Raw genomic sequence first — 27765 nt, forward strand, 5'->3', positions numbered from 1 at the left:
GGAGGCTACGTGTCGGGCCGTCCCTCCCTCCCTCCCGGAAAGACGAGCGGCTTTTTTCGGCCCGGGTGCGCTGTGAGGCAGATACCCCCTCTGCGGCGCCCCTAATCTCTCCTAATCCGCGGATCCTTCCCCCAGTGTTTGTGTTGTGCGGGTCAAGCTTTCATTCATTCCAAGCTTGTAGTGGACGGTGGTCCCGTGCGGAGACCCGGGGACTGAGTTTGGTTGGATTTGGTATAAAACTTAGCGATTGTCTGCCTGTGCCTTTGAAAACGGAAGGGGGAAAGGAATGGAGATGGTATCACCAAAATACAAGTGCAGTCTTGAAAAAGCGGTTGTGCGAGATGGACTCTTGCTTTCCATGTCAATGGTGCTTTAAATGTGTTTGTTTTGTATTGTTGGAGTTCGCTTTCACTCTTTCTGAGCAATGGTCTTTGGAGTAGAGTGAAGGTTAGTTTCATGTCTTTTTATTCTTGGGATGTACTTGGGTGTTTTGCAGTACGTGAGTGTGGTGTCTTAGCTCTGAAATCTTTATCAGGGAGATGTTGCAGAACCATCCAAACTGGGCCTCCTTGGTACCTGTCACGCTGTGGTTGCAGTTCTATTTAAACTTAGTGGCTGATGGAAGTGGTTGCTGAAGCATAGGTGAATTGCTTACACCCGCGTCACAATTTATCCACCGGAATTAACATTTTTACAGTCACTGTTGATTTTTAGCCATTAATGTGGTAGTTCCATAAAAATATTTCTAGATCCTTTTCTGTTACAGAGTTTCATAGGCAACTTTACTAAATGTTATAGGGAGAGAAGTCACCATCTAAGACATAACATGCAATGGCTTTTTGTTGTTGTTGTTTACAAGCAGTGTAAAATCACAGTGCTTTATAGCAGGGAGGTGACTCCTTGCTGATTTTATCCTAAAGTCTTTACTGTTTATTAATATGTTGTCCTAAGTAGGTTCAGGGAACTTTGGCTTTAAAATCTTTTTTTTTTTTTCTTCTTTTCCTTTTTCTCCTGACCCCTATTCATAGAGTAGGTGTTCTGTTTATGGTGGAGTGGCTAGAAATACACATGGCCTAAAACTCCAGAGCCTCTATCTTTAAAGGAGACTGACCTTCAAGCTTGTATCTTCGCTGTCTGTGGTAGTATGAGCATTTCTATCCATTTTTGTGTGGAAAAGGTTCTTGCTTATGGAAATACCCTTTTCTGCTTGGAACTGTAATACTCAGGGTTCTTTATTGCTATAGACAGACCGTGAAGTGGACATCGATATAAGGACTTTTTCTTAATATGCTGGAACATTCACCATGGGTTCTAATTTCATGGCTGAAAGCTGAGTTATAGCAGTGAACAGATGTCTAAAGGATTATTTCTTTAATGAGTTGTTTAATGCTTGTACCTCTTTGAGTGTTTTCTCTTGCTACTGTAGGACTATATTTCTTCCTGTAACACTTATCAGAAAGAGGGTCAAAAATCCAAGAAAGAATTGATGGTTGGCTAAGGAAGGGCAAGGTACAAAGAGTGACTAAAAGCGATTAACAACAAGGTCTCCACATAAGAGAGAAGGTGGATGTTTCTTGTTCTTTAGATTTGCAAAGCTTTATTTAGCGATGAATTGTGAAGATAGAGCTTGTTCTTATATATTCAGCAAGTTTCATTGTTAACATAGAAAGCACTAAAAAGTGTAAACTGGGCAGTATGCCTTAGGAAAAGCTAATTCTGAGCTTTTTGTTTCTTGCAAGTGATGGGAATTGCGTAATGCTATTTGTGTAGAGGAAGTCACAGTACAGAAATTTTGGATGAAAGATGGTCAGTGTTACAATGTATGTGAAGAAAACTTGTTTAGCATTATAACATGTATTTTAGTCTTATGGATGAATAGGAATGTATAGAATTCTTCCTTCTGGCATCTTCTCTAAACTTTTAACTACTCTTGTAACTTTTCCTAATCAATTATACTTGTGCAAAGTTCACGTAAATTAGTCAGATGACTTCACGTGTTGTAACATGTATGTGGAGGTAGCTAAGGAAGAGAGAAAACTTTCACTGTCATTTTGTCAATGTCATATTTTCAGTGACTTGCCTCCACAGGGTTGTTCTTCAGAAGCAATGCCCATAACTGAGCATTTTTGAAGTCTTTTCCTAAGTCTTTAGTACAGAGATAGAGGTGTAGATAGAGTCCTACCAGGAGATTTCAATCACATTTTATACTCTTTGTGTACTTACATAAAAATCTAGTGGTGGTGGCCGGGGTTGGAAATCGTGGTAAGATTAAGGTTAGGTCAAGACTAAGCTCTTTATGTATTCAGTTTTTAGCCACTTTCACTCTCTTGTAACTTGTATTGGACCTTGCCCAAGATCAGCCTAACAAAAAGGGTTTAATGTGGCCCTTCTTTAGAAGAACACAGAAGTGATCACACCTTAGATGTGAACCATGATTTTTATGTCCTGAAGCACCTCTTTGAACTCGCCCAGGAAAGACTGGGCTGCAAAAATCTGCTCCAGTACCTGTTGTGTCAAGAAGTTCTAGCAGCTAATCTATCCTTTCTTCTCTGAAAGTGTCTTCTGTGAAAATATCGTGGCTTCTGGACTTTCACTGATGATAAATTGTAAAGTTTCATTTTGAAAACGGTCTTATACCTCTCATGAACTGTTAAAACAGATCTTTGTGGCAGTGACTCAAAATGCCTAGATGAAGAAAATGTTACCTGTGGTGTGACAAGTTGAGAATCTTCTGCCCAGGTGGAAAGACAGAGCACCACAAAACTACAACCAAATTGGAGGGTCATTTCCAGTACTGCCATTTGGATTGATTTGGACAAATGTATGGGAGACATTTGTTATAATGGCCTGAGCGCTTCCAGATCAATTGCCAATCTCTGACTTCCAGGATATGAGCTTCCCTTCCAGGATTTTCTGTAGAGAAACAGAACAGGAGTTTCTTGTAGCTGAAGAGAACCAAGTGTTCCATGAGTGCTTGCAGAGGACCTAGTCAAGCTGTAGCTGAAACAAAAGCAAGGACATCTGCCTTTCAGAAGAATGTTCTTAGCTTCAGAGTCTAGGTCTTTATAAGAATGACATAACTCTGCTAATTCTCCAGAAAGCTGCAGAACAGAAATGTTAAAAGCACTGTAGGTAGTGTTCTAAATTGGTCTCTGAGGATGCTGATTGTCCCCTTCTGTCCCAGCTTTTGGAAATGGTTTTGATTTCTGTGTTCAGAAATCAAGTAGACATATTTACTTCAGTTTCAGTGTAATATAGGAGTCCATGCTGTTGTAATTTTTATTTATTTTTTTTTTTTTTTTAAGGATCAGTCTCCCCCAGAAGTTGAAACAAACAGGGCTTTTATTTCTCTGGGACCAGTAAAAAAGGCACAAGCATCTTTCTGAAGGAAAGTAATTTCGCTATATGTGCTTCCTTTAGAAAGTGATCAAGAGCTGATGAGATCAAGCATTTTGGTTTCAAAAGGGAATTAACAGTGCAGACCATAAAAATGATGAATGTGCAGTTTTCAGTGATTTGGGAGATTTGCTGATTGAAACAAGCTCATGAATCATTAGGTTTTTTAAAAAAACAGGCCATAAAAAACTGTACTGTAGACTGCTTTGTTTGGATACTAAGGAATCTGGAAACTATTGTAAAAGTTAAAAGATTCCACCCCCCATATTACTGTGTATTTTTCTCCCATCGGTTTGTTGCTGATCAGCACTGGTTGTCTGCCTTATATAACAGTGTTTGAGTATGAATTTTAGCTGTGTAACTATTTTGACCAAAATTTCAATTGTTAACTGCCTGTATACAGAGGAATAGAAAAAAAGAGAAATAGAGTGACTGCTTTGTGCTTTGCAAGAAAATTGTTTGTTATTTATAGTAATGACCACTTGTTGTCATAGTATTTTCCTTGCTCATTTGAGCTTTGTGTATTGTAGGTGCTGGGTAGTAATGCGATATTCAACAGCATGTTTTAATATTATGGTTGACTTAGTTTTCGTAATATGTTAATAGTAGCGAAGGAATATCCTCAGTATTTTTCTCAAGTGAAACAGCCTGTTTTCTCCATTTCTCCCTATGCGGTGTATGTATTTCATTCTTTCTGTGACTTCTGTTTTTCTTCATGTCATAAGACATAGACCATAAAATTCTCCCTTTCTCCATATGTCTTCAAGTGACCAGGTTATAACTTACATATATATTTTTTGAGTGGAGAAAAAAATGTATGCTGTTTGATACAAATGGATTATACTGGGCGAGAAGGAAAATGGACACGCTCAGTGACAATTGTCGTCTACTTTCTCAGAGGTAGATGGCCCTGCCCTTTATGATATTCCGCATCAGTGATGAGCAAGCATGCCACTAGCCTTACGTTTAGAGCAAGTCGAGCAACTGAAATAATGAAGCAGCCGTGTCCCCAGCTTCAACACCAAGCTTGTTCTTGAGTCTTACTGCTCCTTTCTGGCTCCCTCCTTGACCCTCTGCCAGTATGGAGCAAGCATCAGCTTGTGCTATGGTGGGGACCAGCCTGTGCTGGCTGCAAGAGGGGCTAGCTAAAGGTCTAAGGTATTTCTACCTTTCAGTTGGGACACTGAGTTAGAACCATCTCCTTTGTGTAGGTACTTTTTCCATAGAAAGTGTAGGAAATTATCTCAATACTCTTTTACTCTGTAAGGCTTGCATTAAATGAGCTTACCTCTTTGTAAGTATTTGTCAGTATTATTGCAGTATTGTATGCCAACAGATATTAACTGCTCAAGTGAGAAATAGTGATATTCACGTGAGGGAGGGGAGGCTGAAAAGAGAACAGTAAAAGATCATCAGGTAAGATGTACTGAGTACACTCACAACACTAAGTCAAAAGTGGTTTGCAAGGGATGTGTCTGAGTTCTTGCTCTATCATGCTTAAAAAAAATAATGAAAGATCATGAAAGATTGATCTGCCCTGTAGTAATTCCTTGTTCAAACATTAGATCTGTTCAGGGTTTTCTGTAGGTATAACTTGTGAACAGTGTCTTAATGATATTATAGCTCAGGAGGTATCCTGCAGGATGCTGCTACTTTGCCTGTAGCTCTTCCTGGAGGAAGGACCTGTTTGTAGCAGCAGTGACTAGGGGCCAAGTTCCTCGTGCACAATCCAATAAGCAATAGTCAGGGGCAGGAAGTAGAGAAAGCATCCCTCCCTACCTGGGCAGAAGTCCTGCCAGGATGTTCCACGGTGTGCGGGTAGAACAGTCGTCTTGCCATGTTCTCCCTTCCCTCTACCCCACCTTTGCAGGAGGCAGTCTCCTGCTTGACTGTTTGCACCGAACGGGAGGTGGTTTGGGGGTAGGTCTGTGATTGCGATGTGGTGACACTGGTTGCCTGCATGGGGAGGAAGAGGTTAACCTTCAGGGGAGCTTGGGAAGGGAGCAGGTCCCAAAGTCCAGATTTCCTGGCCCTGTGGCTGCTAGGGTTAGACTGTTCTGCAGAACTAAGTCAAAGGTGGTGTGGGACACCATAATCTTTAGCAATGACTCTCTTGCTGTCATGTTTATCATGTGTAATCATGTTTAAAAACAGTGCAGTCTGATCAAAAATTCTGTCATGCTGTTGTGAGCTGTTGAAAATGACATTATATGTTACTTTCAAGAGCAAATTACCTTTAAATATTTAAGATAAGTTCTTTTTCTAAACAGAAGCCCTGTCATTACCTTTATACTGGTTGAAGAATAAAAATATAAAATTTCATATATTTCCTTTCATGGAAAGTTTAATATCTAATTTCAGAGTAAACATTAGCATTCTTAGTATTGACATTTGTCATGTTTATTAGCTATAGGAGGTTAAATGTTGCATGTATTATGCTGGCTTTCTTCTGTAAATAATTAGATCACTGTGATATATGTATTTTCCCATTTTTTATATATACATGGATCTGAAAGAATTTCTTTCTGTGTGGATGGATGTTACAGAGCTGTAGTTATTTTAGTACCCTTGATGTGCAACTGTTATGTCAGTTGTTGAAATAGTTCTTTGATGTCATATTTTGGTAGTGTGAAGAACCAACCCCAGGATTGGATGGAGTACTCTAATCAACGTATAGGCAAAAGAACTCGGGTGTTTGTTATCTGCTTGAGTTAAGCTGTAGATTCCTCATTGGGATTTGCCCCAACTGGCTGATGGCTGTTGCAGCTGTATGTCTCCTCTTTGTTAAGATTTACTATGTATATTTAATGCACAAGTTCATTGTAGGGTTTGGAGCAACATATGAGGGCAAAATTACTTATTTGCTTTACCTTAACTTTGCATTTTTGTATAAACGGCAGTCTTTTAATAAAAAATGAAATTGCTCTAAGCATACATTTCTTTACAGTGTTAGTGTAGATAATCTTAGCTGAAGAAGGTAACAGTGACATACGGAGTGTCCAGAGGAGTACAGGGAATGCAAAATATCCTTGAGAAACAGACCATGAGGGAATCTCATGCCTGTGAAGTCGTCTCCTTGGCTCTCGGCAACTCGAGGGCTCTGTGGCTTATCTGCCTGCTTGGTACTGTGGTATTGTAAGAATTGTCTGCTGGGTTTGGGGTCTCCCGATGCCATTTCTGTTTTTCTCTTAATAAAGTTAGTGAATCTCTTTATATAGTTAGAGGAATTGGGAATCTGTCTGTTAAACAAGATTTCTTGCATAACTTTGCTAAGAAACATCTCTTCTCTGATGCTGTTTCAGGTGTTACACTTTTGTATAACTCCTTTAGTGATGTTTTTGCCTGTTACGCTTTTCCATTTTGAACATCCTTCTTAGGTGACCATGCTGCTTTTGGGATAGCTTAGTTTTCTGAAATTTATGTACATAACAAGGACTTTAAATTATCTATTGTTTAAAAAACAAACAAACAAACAAAACCAACAAAAACCCTGCTATATTGGTCTGTTCTGGGTTCTGTCAAACACAAAATTGAAGCAGCCTTTGTGGATGGTGAAGTGTGTTGCTTGTAGCAAGGAAGCATGATCAAGTAGACTAACATAGAGATGAGAGCTGAACTGAAGAGTCATGTTAAGGACTCTCTGATCTATAACATGAAATTTGTATTATGTTGGTCTGATGTTCTGTGAGGTGGAAGTAGTTCATGAGGCGTCTCGGGAAGCTTGATAATCATCTGCTATGGAATGGCAAATTACGGTATTTTTTTCCAAGATGATGAACAGAAGTCAAAGCAGGATGAAGCAGTGAATAAGTTGATTGGAAACCATAGTTTCTGAAAATACTGTTTTCTAACTAGCTCTTGTAAAGCATTTATCTTCAAAAAACTGCTGTGCAAGAGTAAATTACCGTTAATGTTTTACCTTCCCTAGTATTTCAGGAGCTCTCATTTCTGTGAAAACAGTAGAGAAGTTGACTAGTTTGGTTTTATGTCTGCTAAAAGCCATTTTCCCCCCCTTTTTGCAGGTGAGATTAGTTTGGGGATGTGAATACAATGAGTGTAAACCAGCAAGCTCACACAGGGCCTCCTTACGGGCAACCTCAGCCTGGATATCAGGGATACCAGCAGCCGGCCTATGGAGGACAGCCATTGCCAGGGGTTCCTCAATCGCAATATGGAGCTTATAATGGTCCGATGCCAGGATATCAACAGCCAGTCCCTCCACAAGGTACTTCTCAGTCAAAATTTAATGATTGATAACCTGTGAGTTGTTGCGTGCATGGATTTCTTTTTTGTATACTTCCTATTGTTAGTCTTTTTTTTTTTTGTGGTAGCAATTATCTTTTCTTCTGTATGTAGCTTACATGACGTTAAAAATCATGATCTTCCTGTACATTCTGAGGTTATTGTTCTGTCATTTGTCCATTTTCATAGGGCTTACTCTTCTTTTAATAGCTCATAAAATTAACACGTTGAGAAGCACAGACTGCTTTTGTTTCTGTATGTCCCTGCCCCCGTGGTACTGAAGCACCTGACTAGGACAGTCTTTCTCATGAGTTTATGTGGAGGGGCAGCAGTTACGGACTGCAGCAGATTAGTAATTGAGACTGCCTTACATGATTATGTAGAAAGATCTGCACTCCATCCTGAAAGGTTAAGACATACAACTCTAGGCAGAAAGACTGTTTAGAGCGATTTTTTCTGATGCCTTTAAAATCAATAGAAAGTTTGTGGGCATGTGGCAAGCTAATGTGTTCCTGTTCCAGAATTTTCCTGGTTCTGCAGGATCATGTCACTTGTTGTCTTTGTTTATTAAAAAAAAAAAAAAAGAAACAAAGTGGTTCAACTTTTTTTTTCCTGTTTTCAAAAGAAAGACTGACTTAAAATTATTAGACAACTTCAGGAGTCTTTGTTTCAGAGTACCTGAATTGCTTTGGGAGATTAATAGTGATTTTTAACATCTGAAATGTGGAAGAGAAAATACTATTGCTTTGAGTAAAAGTATTTCTGTCTTTCAAAATCATGTGGATGAATTCAGTTTTGCTGAGATAAGCACAACATGAACTTCCACTCTGAAATGTTTGTTTAGATTTCAGATTGGTATTCTAAGGAAATAAGGAATATGCTAATATATATGGTCTCTGTATTATTCTTCCCTCCAAGTACATCTTGAATTTTTTTGCAACTTCTTGAATTTTACACCAAACTAAACGGGAAGGATAAAACAGTCAAAGTGCCTATAGTTGTCTTGAAACTAACAGAAGTGGGAGACTGAAATCCGGGAGCTGAATAATTACCCTGTTGCATTTTTTGTGTGGAGTTAGGGTAGCGGAGAGTTAGTAGAAGAGTTAGTGTGGTGTGTTAAAGAATGGGTTATTCAGTTGCTCCATCTTCCTTCTCTTCCTTAATCCTTTTCCTCCTCTCAGCTCAATAAATCTCTTCCAACCGCACTTTTAATCTGTGGGTTTTGAACTAATTTCACAGAGGGTTTAAATTCCTATAAAAGTAATGAAAATCAGCACTGGGCAGAGGAAAGAAATCCCGCTTCTTGGGAAAGCAGAGGCAGAGCCCAGCCACTGAGTACTCTGGCTGCTCAATGTAGCCTTTGACTAACTAGTGTTTCCTGTCCCATGGAAGGAATGGGGAGAAATTGGACTTGCTTCAGTGAGGGAGAGAAGGAGATTGAAGAAAGGCAAAGATTAGTACAGATTTGTTGGAAAAGATTCATCAGTGCAGCTATTTATAGAAAATGGGTTTTGGCTGTTAGCAGCGTGAAGAATGTGTAGGATGTTTGTGAAAAGAAACTGATGAGCATCTTCTATCAGATACTTAAAGAATTATTTACAAGTCTGAAAAGCATTTCTTTTTAAGGACGTTAACTTTTTTCCTTCTGAATTATTTCTGGTCTGCCTTTTTAAATTTCAGAACAACAGAAATGTGGTTCATGTCAGCTCAGTCAGGACATACCTAGAAAGCTTGATGGCATGCATATAAACTTGTGCAGATTAAAAATGCAGATTTCGTTTGTGCCAGTAATGATTCAAAGGTAGTGTAACGCTGAGGGCAACAAGGTGGTCTCATTTGGACAGCAAAATGTATGGCACTACTCTTAAGTAGTATCTCACATACTTTATTGATATGTCACACAAAGGCCACCCATGGTTTGTGGAGATTTTACATTCCTTCCTTCTGAAGGAATGTAAAATTCAGAGCACTAGCACAACAGCTAGAAATGGAACTGTTAGTAGCTGCTGAATATGACAACCGGGTGGAAGAGAGTGGCAAACAAACAATGCATTATCAAAGAGACCAGACAGGTGACAGGGAAGATAGTGACTGTTATCCTTTCTACCCCCATCTCTAACATGTTATGTTCATTGCAGGTCTTTGTAGCAAGGCTTGTTGTAGCTGCATAACATAGAGAAGAAAGAATTAATTTCAGAGGCACCGGAGTGACAGGAATTTAGTGAACATTGAAGGGTAAAAGGAAAATTGCCAATGTTATTCTGTGATCTCAAAGTAGTTGTCTTAGGGATTTGTTTTAAAAATAACAATAAAATTGCTTGGAGAACTGAGTGGACAAGTGCTGGGAGCAGGTGCCATCCTCAATTGGGGAGTTTTTCCATCTGATTTATGTGACAAATCCTATCTCTAACTAATGGAAACGTGGGAATGCTGTGCCAGTGATGCTAGTCTTGCTTGGGACCAGAAGCGGAGTACTGTGCTGCTAGCTGAAAATTGCTGCTTCTTGCTATGAGAATGTTGAAAGAACCAGGACAATTTTGCACCAGTCAGTCCATTGGTTTCCTTCTGATGAGATCATGCAGTTGAAAGTGCAAACACAATTATCTGAATACCAGTAACAATTAGGCCGCTGCTGGATTGTTTTACATAGACTCAGTTTACGGTACTCTTAACACTTATATTAACGTTAATACATGAACTATGTTGGTAATATACATTATGTGTGGAGAGGGATAATAGCTTAAGGTATAATGTAGTAAATGTGTGTCCTGGTTTGAGACAATGTGACATGGATTTTTTTGTATATAATATTTTCTGCACTACAGACTGTCCTCAGTGCTGTAAACGCTGTCTCTTGGTGCATTCTCTCAGGCTTTATTTACTAGTGTATTCTGTCTTTCCAGGTTACTTTCCTTCCTTGGGGTTCCCTTCGAAGGGCTCTCCTGTATCTCTCAACTCTGACACTTCTTCTCTTGCACCTAATTTCATAGGTAAATGATGTCCTTTCTGTGGGAGTGTTTGTGCTTTGCCACTTCTTCTGTGCCAAGTTCCCATTTAATATGGATATTTATCTCAAAGGTGTGGGTACCTGATTATTCAGGCAGAGGTGGGTGGGACACTTCCCAATCTGTTTGTAGGCAGCTCTCCAGAAACATAAATAGGATATGAAGAAATAATCCCAGTAGAAATCCCTTATGCCTGCAGATTCATAGATAAAACCTGACTTGTGACTAATGTTTTCTGAAGACTGATTTCAAAACCTGAATTGGCCCATTCAGGTTCTGTCAGGGAGAAGCCTTAGTTTAAAAGTATGCAGTCTCCCACTTGAGAGAGAACTCAAATGTGAGGTTTGAAATGATAGCATTGCAATGAAAAATCATCCCAAGTACCAGTAGGTTATTATTGGAAGTCATGAGATTTTTGTAACTTGTGCTTTCATGTAAGGGGAAAAAAGTTTTTAGCTTCCTTGGCTATAGCATAGAACCCAAATATATGTTAGGAATAATTATGATTTTGAAAGCTGTGGCTTGAAGAAGGAAATACTTTTGCGAAGCTAGCAATCAAGATGTAAGAATTAGAAACACTGCAAGAAATTGTACTGTATTTTTTCCTTCTTTCCAACTAGTGGTGTTTTGGAAGAGCTATTTCCAGCAGTGTCAATTTGTTTACAAGAGGAGGGAGTCAGAACTAGGCCAAGACTGTGTAGTTTTGGGGCTTTGAGTAAAATCACAGGCATTTGCTATTTTGCTGTAATCTACCTCCATTTTGAGGTCTGTGGTGAGTAAGACCAATATCTCAAAGGTGTTGAAGGGGAACTTCAGGATTCCCTAAGAGTAATGAATCTTACGATAATAAACCACTAGATATTCATACCTGTTCAAGGGAATTTTTTTCAGTGGCTATTTGAGCAGTCTGTGGTAATGGTTACAGAAGTATATTCGTGACAAGAACTAGAAAGAGAAGGCTTAAGAAGCTTTTTCTGAAGGAAGCATGTATTTGTCAAATTGTATGCCTGTTAAAGTTGTGGGGGGAAAAGTTAACTTAATGTATAAAAAAAAAAAAGACAAACAAACATGTGGGATCCCTCCAGGAATTGTATTAAATATGCTTTCAAAGAAAAAGATAACAATGCATCACAAAAGACGTTCAGAAATAGAAATACCACACAACATACAAATAGTTAGAGATCAGGAAATGCTTAGCCAGAGGAACAGTAAGATGAAGGTGCTGTAACAGTAGTTTAGAAAAGACAAGATTTAATGAGATGAAGGTGTATATAAATAGTAAGAAATGTTTCTGGAAATAATTAAGTGCTAAGTCTCAAAGCGAAGAACAGGAGGAGGTTTAGTAATAAAGAAAAAAACCCAAGAAACTAGTGGTTATTCATACCAGGTCTAGTTAATTCCTTGCTTGAATTTACATCCACACACTTACTGAGAATTACATGTAGCAGATAAGATAAAAATATATGAGTTGAAACCTCATGCTTTGGTGTATAAATTATACTGTAGAATTGAGAAATGGCTTCTCTTATTTCCTATTTCATAACGGTTCCTGACAGGAAGGTTTCAGAGTTCCTTCTAAACCTGTTACTCTGGTCACTGTCAGAGAAACGCAACAGTGTGTATGTGCTGCCGTGGGGCAGTTTACTCCATGTAGTCATCTGTATTTAATGATATCCCATACATGAAATATGTCCCCTTGTGGTTAGCAGGCATGGTCATATGGTTGTTCTAGTTATCAGCATTTTTAACATAATATTATTAAAATAGAAGTTTATATTCTCTTTTTTGGAAGTAGAAACTGCAGTTGGCCTCCTGATAATGTGTCCAGCATTGTGTGGTCTGAAAGTGTGAAGTCTTGTTTCTGAGGCAAATACGTGTAGGCTGTGACTGAACCAGCTCAGTCCGAAAGATGAGAAAGTATTCATGTTAGCCTCCAACCTTGAAAGGTTGGGAAGAACCGTCTGTGGTGGCCCCTATTATGTTATGTATCAAAGCAGTTAGCTGGATGTAATTCTTGAGAACTGAATCTACTCATATAACCTGTTTACCTTTCAAGAAGGGAAAACTGACCTGCAATGAACATTAAGTTCCATGTGAATACTCTCCTTGGTCTGGATACAACTAGTTGGACTTGGAGAGGGAAGAATTTAATACCTCACTGAGAAGATAACATTTTTTTTCTACATCAAAAGATGAAGTTGTCTTTTGAAAACCGTCCACAGTTCATATTTGGTACTTGGTCTGTGTGGAGATGGTGACTAGTGACACTGGCTAAAAATATTGGTGCTTTCAGTTTTGCTGCTTCTAATATAGTTGTATTAATGATTTGCTGCTTTTAGAGTATTGATACATCAGTTTGGCCATCGCTAAACTGTTTCTGCACTTTTTTTCTTTCCTCAATTTTTCATGGCAGTTGATTAAAGCCCTTCTTTCTGTGAGTAATTTGTGATTTAGATTTTTAATTTTTTTTCCCTTATGTCTATAGGTTCATTAAGAGCCCCTCCAACATCTGGAGCTCCCCCTCCAGCCTCTGGAGCATCTCTTCCTTCTGGCCACCTACCATACAGTCAGTTTGGACACGGAGATGTGCAGAATGGGATTCCAGCCTCAACAGCCCCGATGCAGAGGTACATAGAAAAAGAGTAAATCATAACAAAGGCCTGCCTTGGTAGACCTATGCTGTTCTAAAAGGTAGATCTTTTAGAATCTAAACCTAACTAAATACTTTGTTTTTCCTGTGGTGGACCTTGAGCCAGGGGTGTATTTGTTAGACATTAAGAATCTCTGGAGGTGAAAAGTTCTGGAAGGGTATGAGCAGATCTTGGTGACTGAGCAAAAACACTTCTCCTCCAAAGACTTTCTTTGTGGTAGTCATTTTTCCATAAGGAATTTTCTGATTCCCCAAATCAGTCTTGTTTTAAAACAATTGCATCTGCACAGCTGTAGTATTTGATTCCTTGGCAGTGCAGGGGGGTGTTGCTGTCTGTCATTACTGAGTAGTTCCTTAGTATTGGTTTTGGGTCCTTTTCTGTCTGTTGTGGATCACAGAATCACAGAATGGCCAGGGTTGGAAGGGACCTCTGGAGATCATCTCATCCAACCAACCCCCCCGCCAGAGCAGGGTCACCTACAGGTTGCACAGGACAGCGTCCAGGCAGGTTTTGAATGTCTCCAGAGTGGGAGACTCCACCACCTCTCTGGGCAGCCTGTGCCAGTGCTCCACTACCCTCAAAGTTATCCTCAAAGGATCCCTGAGTTATCTTCGCCTAAAGCTCTTGGGCATCTTCTCCAGAAAGATATTGCCTTTACCTCTGTGGTGAAAGTGGCAACAGTCCTCACTGCTTCATTCTGATTACTGGTTATGGGGGAAGGTGGTTGGTTTTTATTTCCTTCTGGTTAAGCTCAGCACTTTCAGCTGGAGAATCCAAATCCTTTGAGCAACAGAGCATTCTTACATAGCTGTGCAGGCCTGACTGTTGCTCACCCTGTAGACTCTGTTGCAGTGTTTCTGATTTGTTGTGGTAACTAAGATGGAATTAACAAAAAATGCTAAAATTTAGCATTTGTATTTTAAGAACTAACAGATTTTTTTGATGAAAGAATTCAAATCCATGCAGGGTATGTAATTATTTTTCCAAAACTGAGCTACAGTGCTTCGTGTAAATAATTGAGACCTAACTAGTGTTTGTGGTAGAAAAAATTTAAAAGGCACAGAGAGTTGTAACTGCTTGCGTAATGGGCAATCCAGTGAAGTTTCTCATCCTCCTTCTCAGGCCACCTGCTTCTCAGCCGTTTCTGCCAGGCTCAGCACCCACACCTGTCAGCCAGACATCTACGTTCCAGCAATATGGTCACCCCCCAGCCAGCGTACAGCAGCTCAGCAATCACATGGCAGGGATGACAATTGGCAGTACTACAGCATCTGCTCCTCCCCCAGCTGGACTGGGCTATGGTGAGGTTTCCTGGCTACAGAAATATGCTAATTCTTTTCGTCTGTGCTAGTAATTTCATAAAACATTTGCTCTTGTCAGTGATTCATTACTATGTTGTGATGGGAATTCTCTGGATGTTGACATCTGCCATACTAAGCAGTAGTTTCCTTGACTAGTAAGGTCATCACTGGGGAAAACAGAACTGAGTCTATTGTATGGGACAGTGTAGGACATGAGTAATAAAAGAGAGTAACAACTTTTCTCCTCAGTTAGGTGAATCTTGGTGTGAAACACAAAACCAATCTATCCCAAAGTAAGCTGTTGGAGTGTCTACATGCCTTGTTATGCAGCAGCCCAGTCAAAAAAAAAAAAAAAAAAAAAAAGAAGGAAAAAAGGCTCAGAAAATCACAAAGGCCTGAAATTCCTCTGAATGATTCTGTGAAAGGATTTGCTGAAAGTTGAGAAGAAACTTAAATACTATAAACTGAATTTAGATATTTTGTTCTATTGTATTAGATCTACACTCACACTGCTGTGGATTACAGGAGTTTTTTTAATTGAAGATTCGAAATTTGTCTTTGTGTAAGCTGGTCTGACTATGCTGTTTTGTTTCCTTTGTTTCGGTAAAGTACTTTTTGACAAGCATTTCGTACTCTAACGCAGACTTTATAGGACAATTAGCAGTAGGGGATGCATATTTATTCAGCCTTTTGGTAACGTGTAAATTATCCTCAGAAATAGTACAGTGGTAAGTACAGAAGATGCTAGTTCCATGCTATTAAAACCATGAAGCTTAAAACTGTTCTTGAACTACATGCTCCAACTTAGTGTGGAGTTTAAGATAAAAAACTTATTTCAGTTCAAGAAATCAGTAGATGGACTTGTGGTGGTTCTTGTTTTGCATACTCTTGGCTTTGCCTCTTTTCTCTGGTCCTGAATCATGAAATGTGTTCTGATTATGTAAAAGAAGCAGCTCAGACTCTGAGAGGACAATGAAGGAACTATCAAGTTTCAGATCCCTTGAAGAAGTTTCAGCTCTGATAAATTTAGGATGGTGTTCAATTAAGGTTTGTCTCTATTAGTAATGGCAAGTCCATCTGAAGATGAGGAAGTTGTAGGCCTATTTAGATGATCTAGAACAAATGGGTTTTACTTGCATCTTCACTGTCTTCAGGATAGAAGAAAATGATATCTTCTCTTCTTCTTACCAGGTCCCCCAACATCGGTTCCCCCAGTCTCAGGAAGCTTTAGTGCAACAGGATCTGGTCTCTACACACCTTACACTGCGAGCCAAGGACCCCCTCCTACCAGTGTGTCTCAGGGTCTTCCTTTGGCACAGCCTCCGTATCCTGGTCAACCAATATCAACTCAGCGCCTACCTACTCAAGTCCCTGGTTTTGCCCCACCTCCCTCTTCTGCAGGGATTGGACCTTCCTCTTACCCTCCTACCACAGGTGCCCCAAGGCCACCTACCATGCCAGGTCCACCACTGCCTGGGCAGACAGTTGCTGGACCACCAGTCTCCCAGCCCAATCACGTATCTTCACCACCACCTCCGTCAACTATGTCAGGGCCACACCCTGGGCCTCCCATGAGTGGCCTCCATGGACCACCACCTCCTCCCACTCATCCTCCTCAGCCAGGATACCAAATGCAGCAGAACGGTGAGTGTTCCTACTATAGGAATTGTAAGTTACGTGTCTTCTCTGTGCTGCAAACTGAGAACTGGATTTCAGGTTTGTAACTTGCAGGCTCCTGGCTGCACTTCAAAGCTTCCTCCTTGTTTCTCTGTGCTCATGTCTGAAGGATAAATCAAAGATAAACAATCGGATGTGTCATCCTAAGATATTTGTCATACAGGTTTTAGTCAGACTAATGTAACTAAAGGGATCCTAGCTTACTTGGCCAAAAAGTCATTTAATAATTAGTGCCATAATACTACAAGAATTTGTGATCAAAGTTTTATTATGAACTTTAATTTGATGTCGGCAATCTCATCTGTTCAAAAGTAGAGATTTGAAAACCTGAAAAGCCTGGTTTTAAGGAGGACTGTGTCAATCAGTTTATTGGATCGATAGAGATGTACAGGTGTAAGCTGACACACTGTGATAAATGTTTAATCCTAATGAACTGAAAAGCATGAGACTCTTTTTCTTGTTTTTTGATGATGACAGAAAAAGTGGGAAGTGCCTAATGAGAAAACACCTAGTATTAGCCATTGTTTGATTTTTGCTGTCCCTTTTTCAAAAGGTTCCTTTGGGCAGGTGAGAGGTCCCCAGCCAAACTATGGAGGAGCCTATCCAGGAACACCAAATTATGGAAGTCAACCTGGACCACCACCTCCACCAAAACGCTTGGATCCAGATTCCATTCCTAGCCCTGTAAGCTTACTCTGTTCTTACCAGTGTGAACTCTTCCATAGTGTCTTTACATAAAACAGAACTGACAAAGGCGAAAGCTGAAAACAGGTTTCTCATTACAAAGAACATCAGTCTGTTTTCCTGCTTACTTTCCTCTTGTATATCCAGCTTCACTCTTTTGTTATGAAGCAGTATTTTTCTTGGTGACTAAAGAAAGCCACTGCATATGCAAATCAATGCTCTAATTCCTCAGTTTTTTTTCTGTACTATGTTACATTTTGAGAATCCTTGAGGGCTTTGGTTAAGCTTGTTTCTCACATTTCTGGATTCTTGCTTAATGACTTTCCAAGGTGAACCGATTTCAGTTTTTGAGGTGACAATCTATGAACTGCATGATCCAAGTTTAAAGTATGGTTAATAGGAGATGATTGCGGTGCTTTTGCTTTCACTTTTCTTATAATCTGTCCAAAAGCTTGTTGGCATTTTGGGGGGGTTATTAGGTCAGGACACTACTTCAGTCAAATATGGACAACTTTTCAAATTGGGATTATCTTTCAGAATGGAGGTTCTGAGAAAGGTTGAGCAGTGATGTTGTAATGGTTAGCAACGATGAGTAATATTAAGCCTGGCAGTATTATTGCCACTAGTCTACTGTGCTCTTCCTTCCACTGATGCTGATGCTGTTCTGTTATTGTCTCAGAAGGCCGCAGTTATTTGATAACAGGAAACCCTTCCAGGGCAGTGCTTACAATCAGTTTACTTCAAAACTATAAAAATTATTTAGTTTTGAGTTCCATTGTACAGCTGGACTGGTGCTGTTCAGAAGATACTGCTATTCAAAAAAATTATCTGTTTGGACTCCAAGTTTATGTAAAGTTTATGACCATATTTTTTTCATAGGTTATAAGAAGTCTTTAATTGCTTCTCTGCTTCTCTTTTCTTCCACTAAATGAGATCTCAAATGGCTTGTGTCAGTTGCCTTAATTTTAGCATGTTCTTAAAGCATAAATCCCCAATTTCTAACCAAGATGAGCACGCGAGCCACTACCTCTGTTAGTGATGTGTTCAGAGCCCAAGCCCAATATCTTGGCAAGACTGGTTTTCAGATGGGTGTGTGCTGCAGAAGCTGATGTTTCCTGTTGCATGAACCAATGTCCAAATGTATCTAATTCCAGCAGGTTTGGGTAGAGAGAAGTAACACTGTTACTTTTTGGTTTATTATTCTCTTTTCTTTTTTTTCTTTTTCTTTTTCTTTCTTTTTTTTTTTTGTGGCACTCTTACGTTTGATTTTTTTTAAAAAAAAGCAACTTAATGAGCTGCCACCCCAGCAGAAACCCAGGCACAGAATAGACCCAGATGCAATTCCTAGTCCAGTAAGTGCTATATATATGTCAATTGTAGTCTGTGTGTTGGTGACCATCTGTGCATGCCTGAAACCTGAACTTCACCTCACTAACCCTCCATCATTAATCCTTTACCCTTTCCTTGCTGTCTTCTGCTTGCCTTATCAAAATGAGTAACATTACACAGCAAGAGGTTGTTAAAATCTTCACTTCTCTGATGAATGGTGAGGCAATAGAAAGCAGACTGTTTCAGAAACAGATCATGAAGAATGTCTCCCCTTCACTTTGTCTGATCTTTAAAATACCTCCCTCATCAGATTCCAACTGGCATTTTCAGTGTAAACTGTCAGTATAATTGTCCATGTAATGTGTTTCTTGTGTTAACATATGCACAGCATGAGCCTTTGTAGCCATGTTTTCTACCAGTTTTGAGCAGAATTTGCTTACTGTTCTATTTGATATACCAGTACTGGGCTAATGCTTTGAAGTTCTAAAATTGCAGGTGAACTGTTTTGTTTTGATGTTAATTCCTGATAGGAATCTTCTAGTAGATTAATATGAGGCATGGGGAGCTATAAACATTCTTTCATCATCTGTACTCATACATAACCATTAAATTTTGAATTTGAAAATTTAATGTTTATGTAGAGAATCTTACCTAAAGAAAGAAAAAAGCAGCTACCTTTTGGATTGGAAGAAAAAAAACACATTTGACTTTGTTACCCTCGTATCACTTCTTCCTCATTTAGCCAAAGTTGTTCATGTAACAGAAACCAGTGGTGAGAACACCAATGTCAGTCAATCTGTAGACTTTTGAAATGGGCCTAGAGTAGGCACTGTCTGATGCTGTGGGAGGCTTTCTGCTCATGACTTGGAATCCTTGGTGACAGGATAGAAGTTCTGCCATGCAAATTTCTGCATTTCACAATTTGCTCTAAGCAAAGGCACGTGTGTTTGGTGGCAAAATAAGATCAGAAGAATGCTTGCTATCTTTAATGCTTTCATTCAGGCACCAGTATGGAAATGTAGTCAAAAGTGTGTGTAACTACAATTTCCTGTTCTTGTGCAAAGATCAGTGGCTATTTTAGTCAAGTAAAACTGTTTAATGCATTTCCGTTATCCATATTTGCATTAATGAACAATCAGCAATACTAAGAAATTAAAGATTTTTACCAGCTTTGTGAAGTTTAAGCTTGACTCATTGACAAGTCTATTGAAACTTCACTTTCCACATCCCCAGAATTCAAATCACAAACTCATAAGCACCACGAAGTAATGAAGGCTTCCACCTGAGCTTGCAAGCATCTGTCTTTAGCTCAGAGTTACAGTGGTTAGAAATAAATGCATACTATGAAAACAGTGGGAACGTAACAGAAAGGAAAAGCCAGGTTATAGAACTTCACACAGAGGCTTACAGAAGCTTCTAATTTTACTGGCTAGGACCAGTATGCAGGGGAATACTACCAAAAATTCCTTTCTTAATCTGTGTTTGGCTTTGTGAGTTCAGATCAGTCCTTAAAACACAAAATATGCTACTACTCAAAATACTTGGGGGGGGGAAATACTATTTGCAACTTGTAATTTATTTTTAGTTGTTAAGTACTATTCAAAATCAAACTGAGAGGTGACTGCTTGACAAAACCTATTTGCTTTAGACTTCTTATTTTTAGAGATAGTGATGTTTGCCTCAGGTCCCCTTTTCACTGCCTTAAAGATACAAATTTTGTATTTTACAGTACTTTGAAACCAAGCCTTCAAATACTAATGTGGTGTTTTCCATCACAGATTCAAGTGATTGAAGATGACAGAAGTAACCGTGGGTCAGAACCATTTGTCACTGGAGTGAGAGGGCAGGTCCCACCTCTTGTTACTACAAATTTCTTGGTCAAGGATCAAGGTACAATATTTTTCTTTTCCTAAATAAACAAACAAAACACCCCAAAGAGTCAGTGACAGAACTGTCTGTGTCTTTAGAGGAAAAGTTTGAGTAATGATTTCAGTGGCTGGGGATGTGTGTTTTACCAACAGAAGCTTAGTTTCAAGTCCTGTGTTGATTTGATCTCAGTGTAGATTTTCCTGATTGCTTGATAGCTAGTAACCAATTTGCAAGGAAAAAATGTTTTCCGGGGCAGGTACCTGGAACCACCATTAGCAGGGATATCAGAAAGCAGCAAATGAAGCCTCTTCTATCGAGCTATATCAATGACAGTTAAGAACTGAAATTTACTAGCAATATCATTTGAATTGAACTGGGAACTGTATTTTTTAAATCATGAGTGGGATGTCAGTTGGTCCTTGGGCTTCATAAAGAAAGGATATTTTGTCTTGTAATTTCCCGTGCTTTATTGGAGATTTTAAGCTCCCTTAAAACTTCAGAATCTGATTCTGCAATCAAGTGCTTTACTCTTCAGCCAAAATTACAAAATAAAACAGTAGAAATGTTTGAGATGAGTTTTCTGCCTATAGTGTGTTTTAACCTTCAAAAAGAGTGAAATAGAAAGGCCTTTTTAGAGGTTTAAGTTGATGCAGAGTCAAGTTCATTTGTTTTTCGTTAAGGGCTTTTATTATACGTGGTTAATCATGAAGAGGTATTTTGTTAAGAATTTAAGTTTTGCTTAGATTGACATTGATTGGTTAGATAAGCCCTTAGTCTCTGTGGTTTAACAACACAACTGAAGGTAACCTTTATTTCTGTTCTTGAATATGAACTTAACTTGTACCAAAATTTATGGGGATTTTTTTCTTCGTTTCCCAGGTAACGCAAGCCCCCGCTACATAAGATGTACATCTTACAATATTCCCTGCACCTCAGATATGGCCAAACAGTCCCAAGTTCCCCTAGCTGCTGTCATAAAACCACTGGCTACTCTACCCCCAGAGGAGGTGAGAACTGCATGCAGAGTTACATATGCAGTGTATGCGCTCTGAACTTGTCAGGAGAATGCTATTAGATGTCAACATTTAACAGATATGTTGAGAAGGAATGTTTAGGTAATGAAGACTAGGTAAACATTAGTTCTGCCACAAGTATGCGGTAGAGATCTGTAAGGCAGAAGAATGCTGTGTTCAAAACAGTCAGTATTTTGATCGCCATGATAATTTCAGCATTTTTTGCGGTAACTGTCAAACACTATGACCAAATGACCAAAATACTGGGATGGTCGCAAATGCATACACTTCCAGTTGATCTCAATTTCTTTCTTGGCCTAAAGTATTTACATGGTTGTTAATCACTGATGTTAAGTCTTTTCAAGGATGTCAGGTTGTGGAATTGCATGAGAATGTATCAAGCAGTACTGGTTAAGCTGTCTAATGTGCGTGTGCGTGCACAGCACTGTGTAAGATGGCAGCACAAGACTGAGTACTGGGCACTGCTGAGCTACACTTTTATTTCTGCCCTTGTTCTGTGCAGCGTTTATTTCCTTCTAGGTGTAATGTGCGGCTAGCTAGCCTTTTACCAGCTCTGGTTGCTGAGAACGTGAAAGCTTTGAGAATATGACAGAGCTAGGAATTTTATAAAATATTCTAAATATTCTGGCTACTGTGTAGTGTTAGCCTGCTTGGAGCAGTGATGTAAAGACAAATATGCTTGTTAAATTTGAATACATATGTTTGCAGTATTCTGTTCCCTGTGTTTAACTTTACCGTCTGCTGAGGAAAGGAATATCCTCTGGGCTTTGAAGTTTTTTGTTGTTTTTTTTTTTTTTATTGTGTGTCATTAATGTTCCTGAACTATGGTTTGGATTTTGAAAATTGGTGTTTGATAAAACTGAGTTGTGAAGTTAATTCCTGTATTGCTGTATTGTGCTTAGAGTTTAAAAGGAGCACAACAGGGGAATGTGGTCTTATTTGAGAAACCTGGAAGCTTGTGGAGCTGCACGTTTTCAGAGAAGCTTTAAAAACAACTAGTTGCTAGGTCTCCTGGAGTGCTTATGCTTTGAACAAATGCTTATGATATCCAGAAAAAACACAGCTAAGCTTGGAAAATTGCCCTGGAGACTGCTCAGCTTCTAGTATTGGAAAATTCTTTATGGCAAAGGCAAATTGCCTGTGGAGGGGCCGTTACAACAGATGAAGGCTCAGCTGTTCAGAGCGATAAAACTGTAAATAGAGCTAAAGTTTAACGCATCAGTAATGAGAAGATGAATGTCTCATGAAAATACAGCATTCAGATAAACCTAGAATATATAAAAATTCGGCACCTGATTGCCAGACACAGGAACTTTGCCCTATGTTAATACACAGCTCGGAAAGCAGAATTTGAGGCATCAGAACGAAGTATCTCTGTGCCTTCTGGGAGTAAGTGGTTAGTGACAGGTTTTGCGTAGCACTGCATGTTTGCAGCACTTTTGTAGTTTGTTTGCCTGTGTGTTTACTGGGGGAGAGGCTGAGGAAAAAAGCTTGTTGTTTGGAAGTACAATGCCAACATTGCCTGGCAGTCAGAAAACTTGAAGTTTTGTTGCCTCAGAGGTAGTCAACCTGGGTAGTAGGAGCTGAGAAACACTGGATGCAAAACCATTATGTTGTCAGTAAGTGATTAGTGGTTTTGAATGAGACCTGTGGCACGTCTGTGGCATGAAGAGGAAGAAAGTGGCTGGAGCATTTGCTCGACTCCTGCTCAAGAAATATGTTGTCTCTTAGACATGATCAGAAGTTTAGGGTGACTGAGAGAATTAAGACTGGACACCTTTAGTGTCAGAAAATTTAGAAGTGAGTAGTTAAACTTTCTTTTGAGCCAGATTCTTAGTTATGAAAGGTGCTTCGAACTGCGAATGCAGCTTGTAGCTTGTACAAGTTCTGTCTTAATAATTTTAAAGTGTTTCCTGCTCATTCTGAGGCTGAGAAGCTAGAGACATTGCCGTGCATCATATTCTGGTTTGGCTGCAAAAATAAAATATTATCAGTTATAGTTCAAAAATGGTGTTACTACATAAGTTTTGAGGACTTGCTATACAATCGGGTCAAGACAAGCAGAACTTACGGATATACTGTTTCATGGTGAACTTGAAAAATAAGACTTCAGCTAAAATTATTTAAAATGGTCTGGATGCTGCATGTTCTGGAATGTATGGAATACAATGACTGGCTTCTATTTTGTCAAAAAGCTTGCTTTTTATAAGAAAAAATAGAAGAGGTGAAGAATTGCTTTTAAAACACCCAACCTGTGGTGAAATTTAAATTGTATGCTCACTCCCATGGGGTTATCACAGCCGTTCTTTGCATGGCTTCAGTCTTACATGTTCACTTGGGGTACATCTGTGCTGTGCGGTGTGGTACTCCTGCTATAGTTCATGCTCCTCAAGCAGGCTACTATATAAAGTAGTGCAGCACCATGCAGAAATACTTGTTTGTGTCTAAAGCGGGATAACCCATTAAGGACTGCAGCCTACAGAGAAATGCTGTGCTAGAGCTTGAGTTGCGAAGCATTTACAAAATACTAACTCAGGCTTCCCCTACCCACTGCTCTGTTTCCCACAGCTGCCAATCCTATGCAACGTACAGGGAGATAGTTTTAAGCTCTGTGATATGTGTGGTCACTCCTTCCTCATCATCATGTGACCTTTCTTTTCTTTTTTCCTCTGCTTTCACAGACCCTTCCTTATTTGGTAGACCATGGAGAATCTGGTCCTGTCCGATGTAATAGGTGCAAGGCTTACATGTGCCCTTTTATGCAATTCATTGAGGGTGGAAGGAGGTTCCAGTGTTGTTTCTGCAGCTGTGTCACGGAGGGTAAGGTTTCTTCTGGAAATTGGTCTCTAGGCTCAATTGGAGTCACCTTCGAACAAGATGCAAGCAAATAAATCTTTACCACGTTATGATCATTTATAATGTATACTCTCCTTTAGTGTGTGTTTAGTCTTGTAAAAAATTCATTCTAAAACTTGTTCAGTGCTCAGTTCTGATATTAGGTTCAAATTAGTTGTTTATGCATTGCAGTATTATTGCACCAAATTTTTAACATGAGGTACTTGTAGCATAATGTATGGTGGTTTGAAAAATTATCTATGCTATTTTCTAAGGGTATTTCAAACTGACATTTTTCTGTGACAGACTGTGATGTACATCTAGTCAGTAGCATGAGTTAGGATTTTTTTTGCTCACAAAGCCTGTTTAAACACTGCTTAGAGATGAGATTGTAGCTAAAGCTGCTACAGCTGCATAGGAGTGTTCAATATATGCCAGTTAATCTTAGTTGCTCTTCTAATTTAATATACAACATGCTTCCTTTTAAGCAGAAGTCACTATGTGCTGCTCATAGCACGGCATCCCTAGATTTGTTTTGAAGGCACAGTGGAATGTAAGGTACAACAAACCTTATGGTGATGTTTCGAGTGTTTCATTTGGTAGCACTGGTGGCTTTTAATGGACTGTTTGTTCTTATCACCTCAGTTATGCTGTATGACTGTTTGTACAAACCAGAATGGGAAGCTGATGGGGGTTAGAAGTGATGGGGGGTTAGAAATTTAAAAAAAAAAAATTGTCTGGTGATTTTCAGCCTGCATGCATTCCCTGTCCCTGCTCACTCAGCAGCTGTATGAATGGCCGTACCTGTAACAAATCAGCAGGGACAGAAAAGAGAGGGATGCTCAGAGAGTGCTGATGAAAGCAATGCTGTGAAAATACAATGTAGTTTTACCTAATACTTGCACACAATTTCTATTTTCTCTGCAAAAACAATTGGGTAATTAGCTTGTACTGGATGCGTACTTGAAAAGGAGAAGAGTGATAGGTGCTTTTTTATATATATATATATATATAGTCTTAATGATACCACTTTGTTTTCTTTTGAAAACTGTTTAAACTTTGAATGTTTTTAGAATAATTTAAAGGTGCTGCATACTACCATTACAGATAATCTCGTTTTATTCTCCCCTGGGGCATATATGCAGCTATAGCTGGAATACGTTTTGTCACCCTTGCAATTCTGCAGGAGGGACTCTGTCATGGTAGCTCTTGAGGCCCGAGGGAAATGCTTTCTTTGTTTCTGCAGCTGATTTCTGTAGGTGAAAACTTAACTCGTATTTTATCTTCTGATGCCTGGTACCAGCACAGAAGTACTGAGCACTGGGCATGGGGTTACACTTTCGGTTTCTCTTTCTTAATGCTTTACAATCCACTGTAAGAAGTACCCTGTCTATTCTGACGAAAGGATTATGGCAGTCTGCAGCTGAGAGTGCTTAGAAGGCTTTACTCTTGTGCAGCATGGGAAAGGAAGGGAAGGGAAGGAAAAAGCTAACTCGTACAGCAAAATAAGGAGCTCAGTCTTTTGGTGAGCCTGAATTGAGTCAGTAGTGTTGTAGCCTCTAGTTTGCCTCAAACTCTGTTGTAAGTCATTTGTTACTACTTGTATAAGATTGTTATATCCTAAGAGCATGTTGTTGTGACATTTCTAATATGAAATATAAAATAATTATGTAAAGGAGATTCAGGAAAAGTACAGTAGTGACTATACAGTGTGCCACTTGGTGTGTAAAACAAGCTGGAAGCAGTTTGCCTGTATTTCTTGGCTTAAGAATGTTTGTCATGGATGTGTCACTGAACTGGATGGTTTTTCTTTCCCCAGTGCCACCTCATTACTTCCAGCATTTGGATCATACCGGGAAGCGAGTAGACTTCTATGATCGACCTGAGTTATCACTGGGGTCTTACGAGTTTCTAGCAACAGTTGACTATTGCAAGGTATGTGTAGTGCAAGTAGTTTGTGTTTATTTCTGTATTTTGTTTTGGTTTTGAATAAAAAGCCTATTTTCCTAAAAGTAAGGATGACTTGAATTGTCTGGGACTGCTTTCTAGCTGGTAGAGACCATTAACAGCATTAATCGAACCCACTTCATTTTGTAAAATAATGTGCTTGCTTCCCAAAGTAGAGGAAGTCTTGATCACACGTGACTCTTGCAGTAGTCCTTGGGGCAGAAAGAGAATGTAGGAGAGATTCAAGAAAAGTAGAATAGTAACTATGCAATGTGCCACCTGTCACTTAAGGCAAACTCTACCTATTTAGCTTAACTTTTAAACATGGCCATAGTGGTTAAAACCACAAGAATAGTGTCGAAATATATATATTGTCAGAGCTGGTTTGCTTTTAAATTAAAGATTTAAAGGATAATTAACTTCTAAGGAATAGGAAAAATATGTGCAAGGTGTTTATTAAAGCGACTTAGATCTCTGCTGATATAAATGCTGGGAAAAGAGTTCTTGTGTTTTGCTTCTGTTCTGTGTGCTCCTTCCGATATGCCCTGTAGACTTCAGGAAACTGTTGACTGAAACAAGTTTTTCTTTGCCAAAGCAAATTTCATATTTAAGTAGACAGGAAAGGCTGCAGTTCTTGAAGAGGAAAATCTTTTGCTTTATATTGATGAAATCACCTATAACAAGTCTGGTCAGATTCCAAAGTCTTGCGAACCAGCAGGAAACTTCCCTGTCTACTTCCCTATCTGGCCTAGTCATGTAAATGGATGTTTAATTGTGACTAGCCTGTTCTTCACTGAGCAATGGCAAAATCAGTCAAGGGCATGTAATACCAGTCCATTTCAAGCAGAGCGTGCTTACATGTCTGTTAGTTGGGCAGGGGTGGGAGAATGATCTGAAGAAACAATTACTGCTCATGGATAGAAAAGTACATGAAAGTACATTTGACCAGCATTCATTTGTCCATGTTACAGAGCTCTTATGTGGGCTGCATTACATGGCCATAATGTGACTTCTTCCCTCTCTTCCACAGAATAACAAGTTTCCCAGTCCACCTGCTTTCATTTTCATGATTGATGTGTCTTACAATGCTATGAAGAGTGGCTTAGTGAGGCTAATATGTGAAGAATTAAAGTCACTCCTAGATTACCTGCCCAGGTAGGTATATTGTATACTACTGTAGCCAGTCAAAAGGAAGGAAACTGTTACTTTTTGCCTTTAAAAAAATCTAGAAATAAAAAAAAAAAAATACTTGATAATCCTATCAAGCTTTTCTTCAGAAAATGGCCAAGCGGAACATCTTTCTGGATGCCTTTCTAGGTGAAAAGAAATTTTTCTTCTTAGCATTTTTCCCTTATCTTTTATTGTGGTGGGTTCTGTGATAGATTTCACTATCTACTTAGATGTGAAAGGAAGTATGTCTCCTCTTACAGGGAAGGCAACATGGAAGAATCAGCCATTCGAGTAGGCTTTGTCACCTACAACAAGGTATTACACTTCTATAACGTGAAGAGCTCACTGGCACAGCCACAAATGATGGTTGTCTCAGATGTGGCAGATATGTTTGTGCCACTCCTTGATGGTTTTCTGGTGAACGTGAATGAGTCCAGGACAGTTATTGCCAGGTAATAGAAATTGTTTTACAATGTTGGTAGTAAACTTCTTGTTTGGTAGACTCAAGTGTTGCATTTAAAGGTGTTACGTTCACTGCTTATTTGTCATGTTATTCACCTAGAAGTCACTCCATGTATTTTAACTTTCTATACTCTTTTGAGATTAAGCTGACAAAGTAGAATGG

At 39.2% G+C, this 27765-nt stretch overlaps 1 protein-coding gene across 2 annotated transcripts in view; it reads left to right on the forward strand.

Annotated features, from left to right (window-relative positions):
- Positions 1–7413: 7413 nt before the first annotated feature.
- The window catches only part of SEC24C (SEC24 family member C), a 28655-nt gene continuing 8303 nt past the window's right edge, over positions 7414–27765 (forward strand). Inside the window, exons 1-12 of one of the 2 annotated variants that reach the window (XM_009888771.1) lie at positions 7415–7621; positions 10542–10628; positions 13129–13270; positions 14417–14595; positions 15787–16239; positions 16826–16956; positions 20064–20175; positions 21034–21161; positions 23870–24008; positions 25843–25958; positions 27001–27125; positions 27401–27592. In XM_009888771.1, the coding sequence (XP_009887073.1) occupies positions 7447–7621; positions 10542–10628; positions 13129–13270; positions 14417–14595; positions 15787–16239; positions 16826–16956; positions 20064–20175; positions 21034–21161; positions 23870–24008; positions 25843–25958; positions 27001–27125; positions 27401–27592 (1979 nt within the window). In that variant the 5' untranslated portion in view covers positions 7415–7446. Of the gene's footprint in view, positions 7622–10541; positions 10629–13128; positions 13271–14416; positions 14596–15786; positions 16240–16825; positions 16957–20063; positions 20176–21033; positions 21162–23869; positions 24009–25842; positions 25959–27000; positions 27126–27400; positions 27593–27765 lie in introns of both variants that reach the window. The other variant, XM_009888772.1, reaches the window with a different exon arrangement.

The sequence above is a fragment of the Charadrius vociferus genome, unplaced genomic scaffold (assembly GCF_000708025.1).
Source record: "Charadrius vociferus isolate BGI_N301 unplaced genomic scaffold, ASM70802v2 scaffold436, whole genome shotgun sequence".
Classification (NCBI taxonomy): domain Eukaryota; kingdom Metazoa; phylum Chordata; class Aves; order Charadriiformes; family Charadriidae; genus Charadrius; species Charadrius vociferus.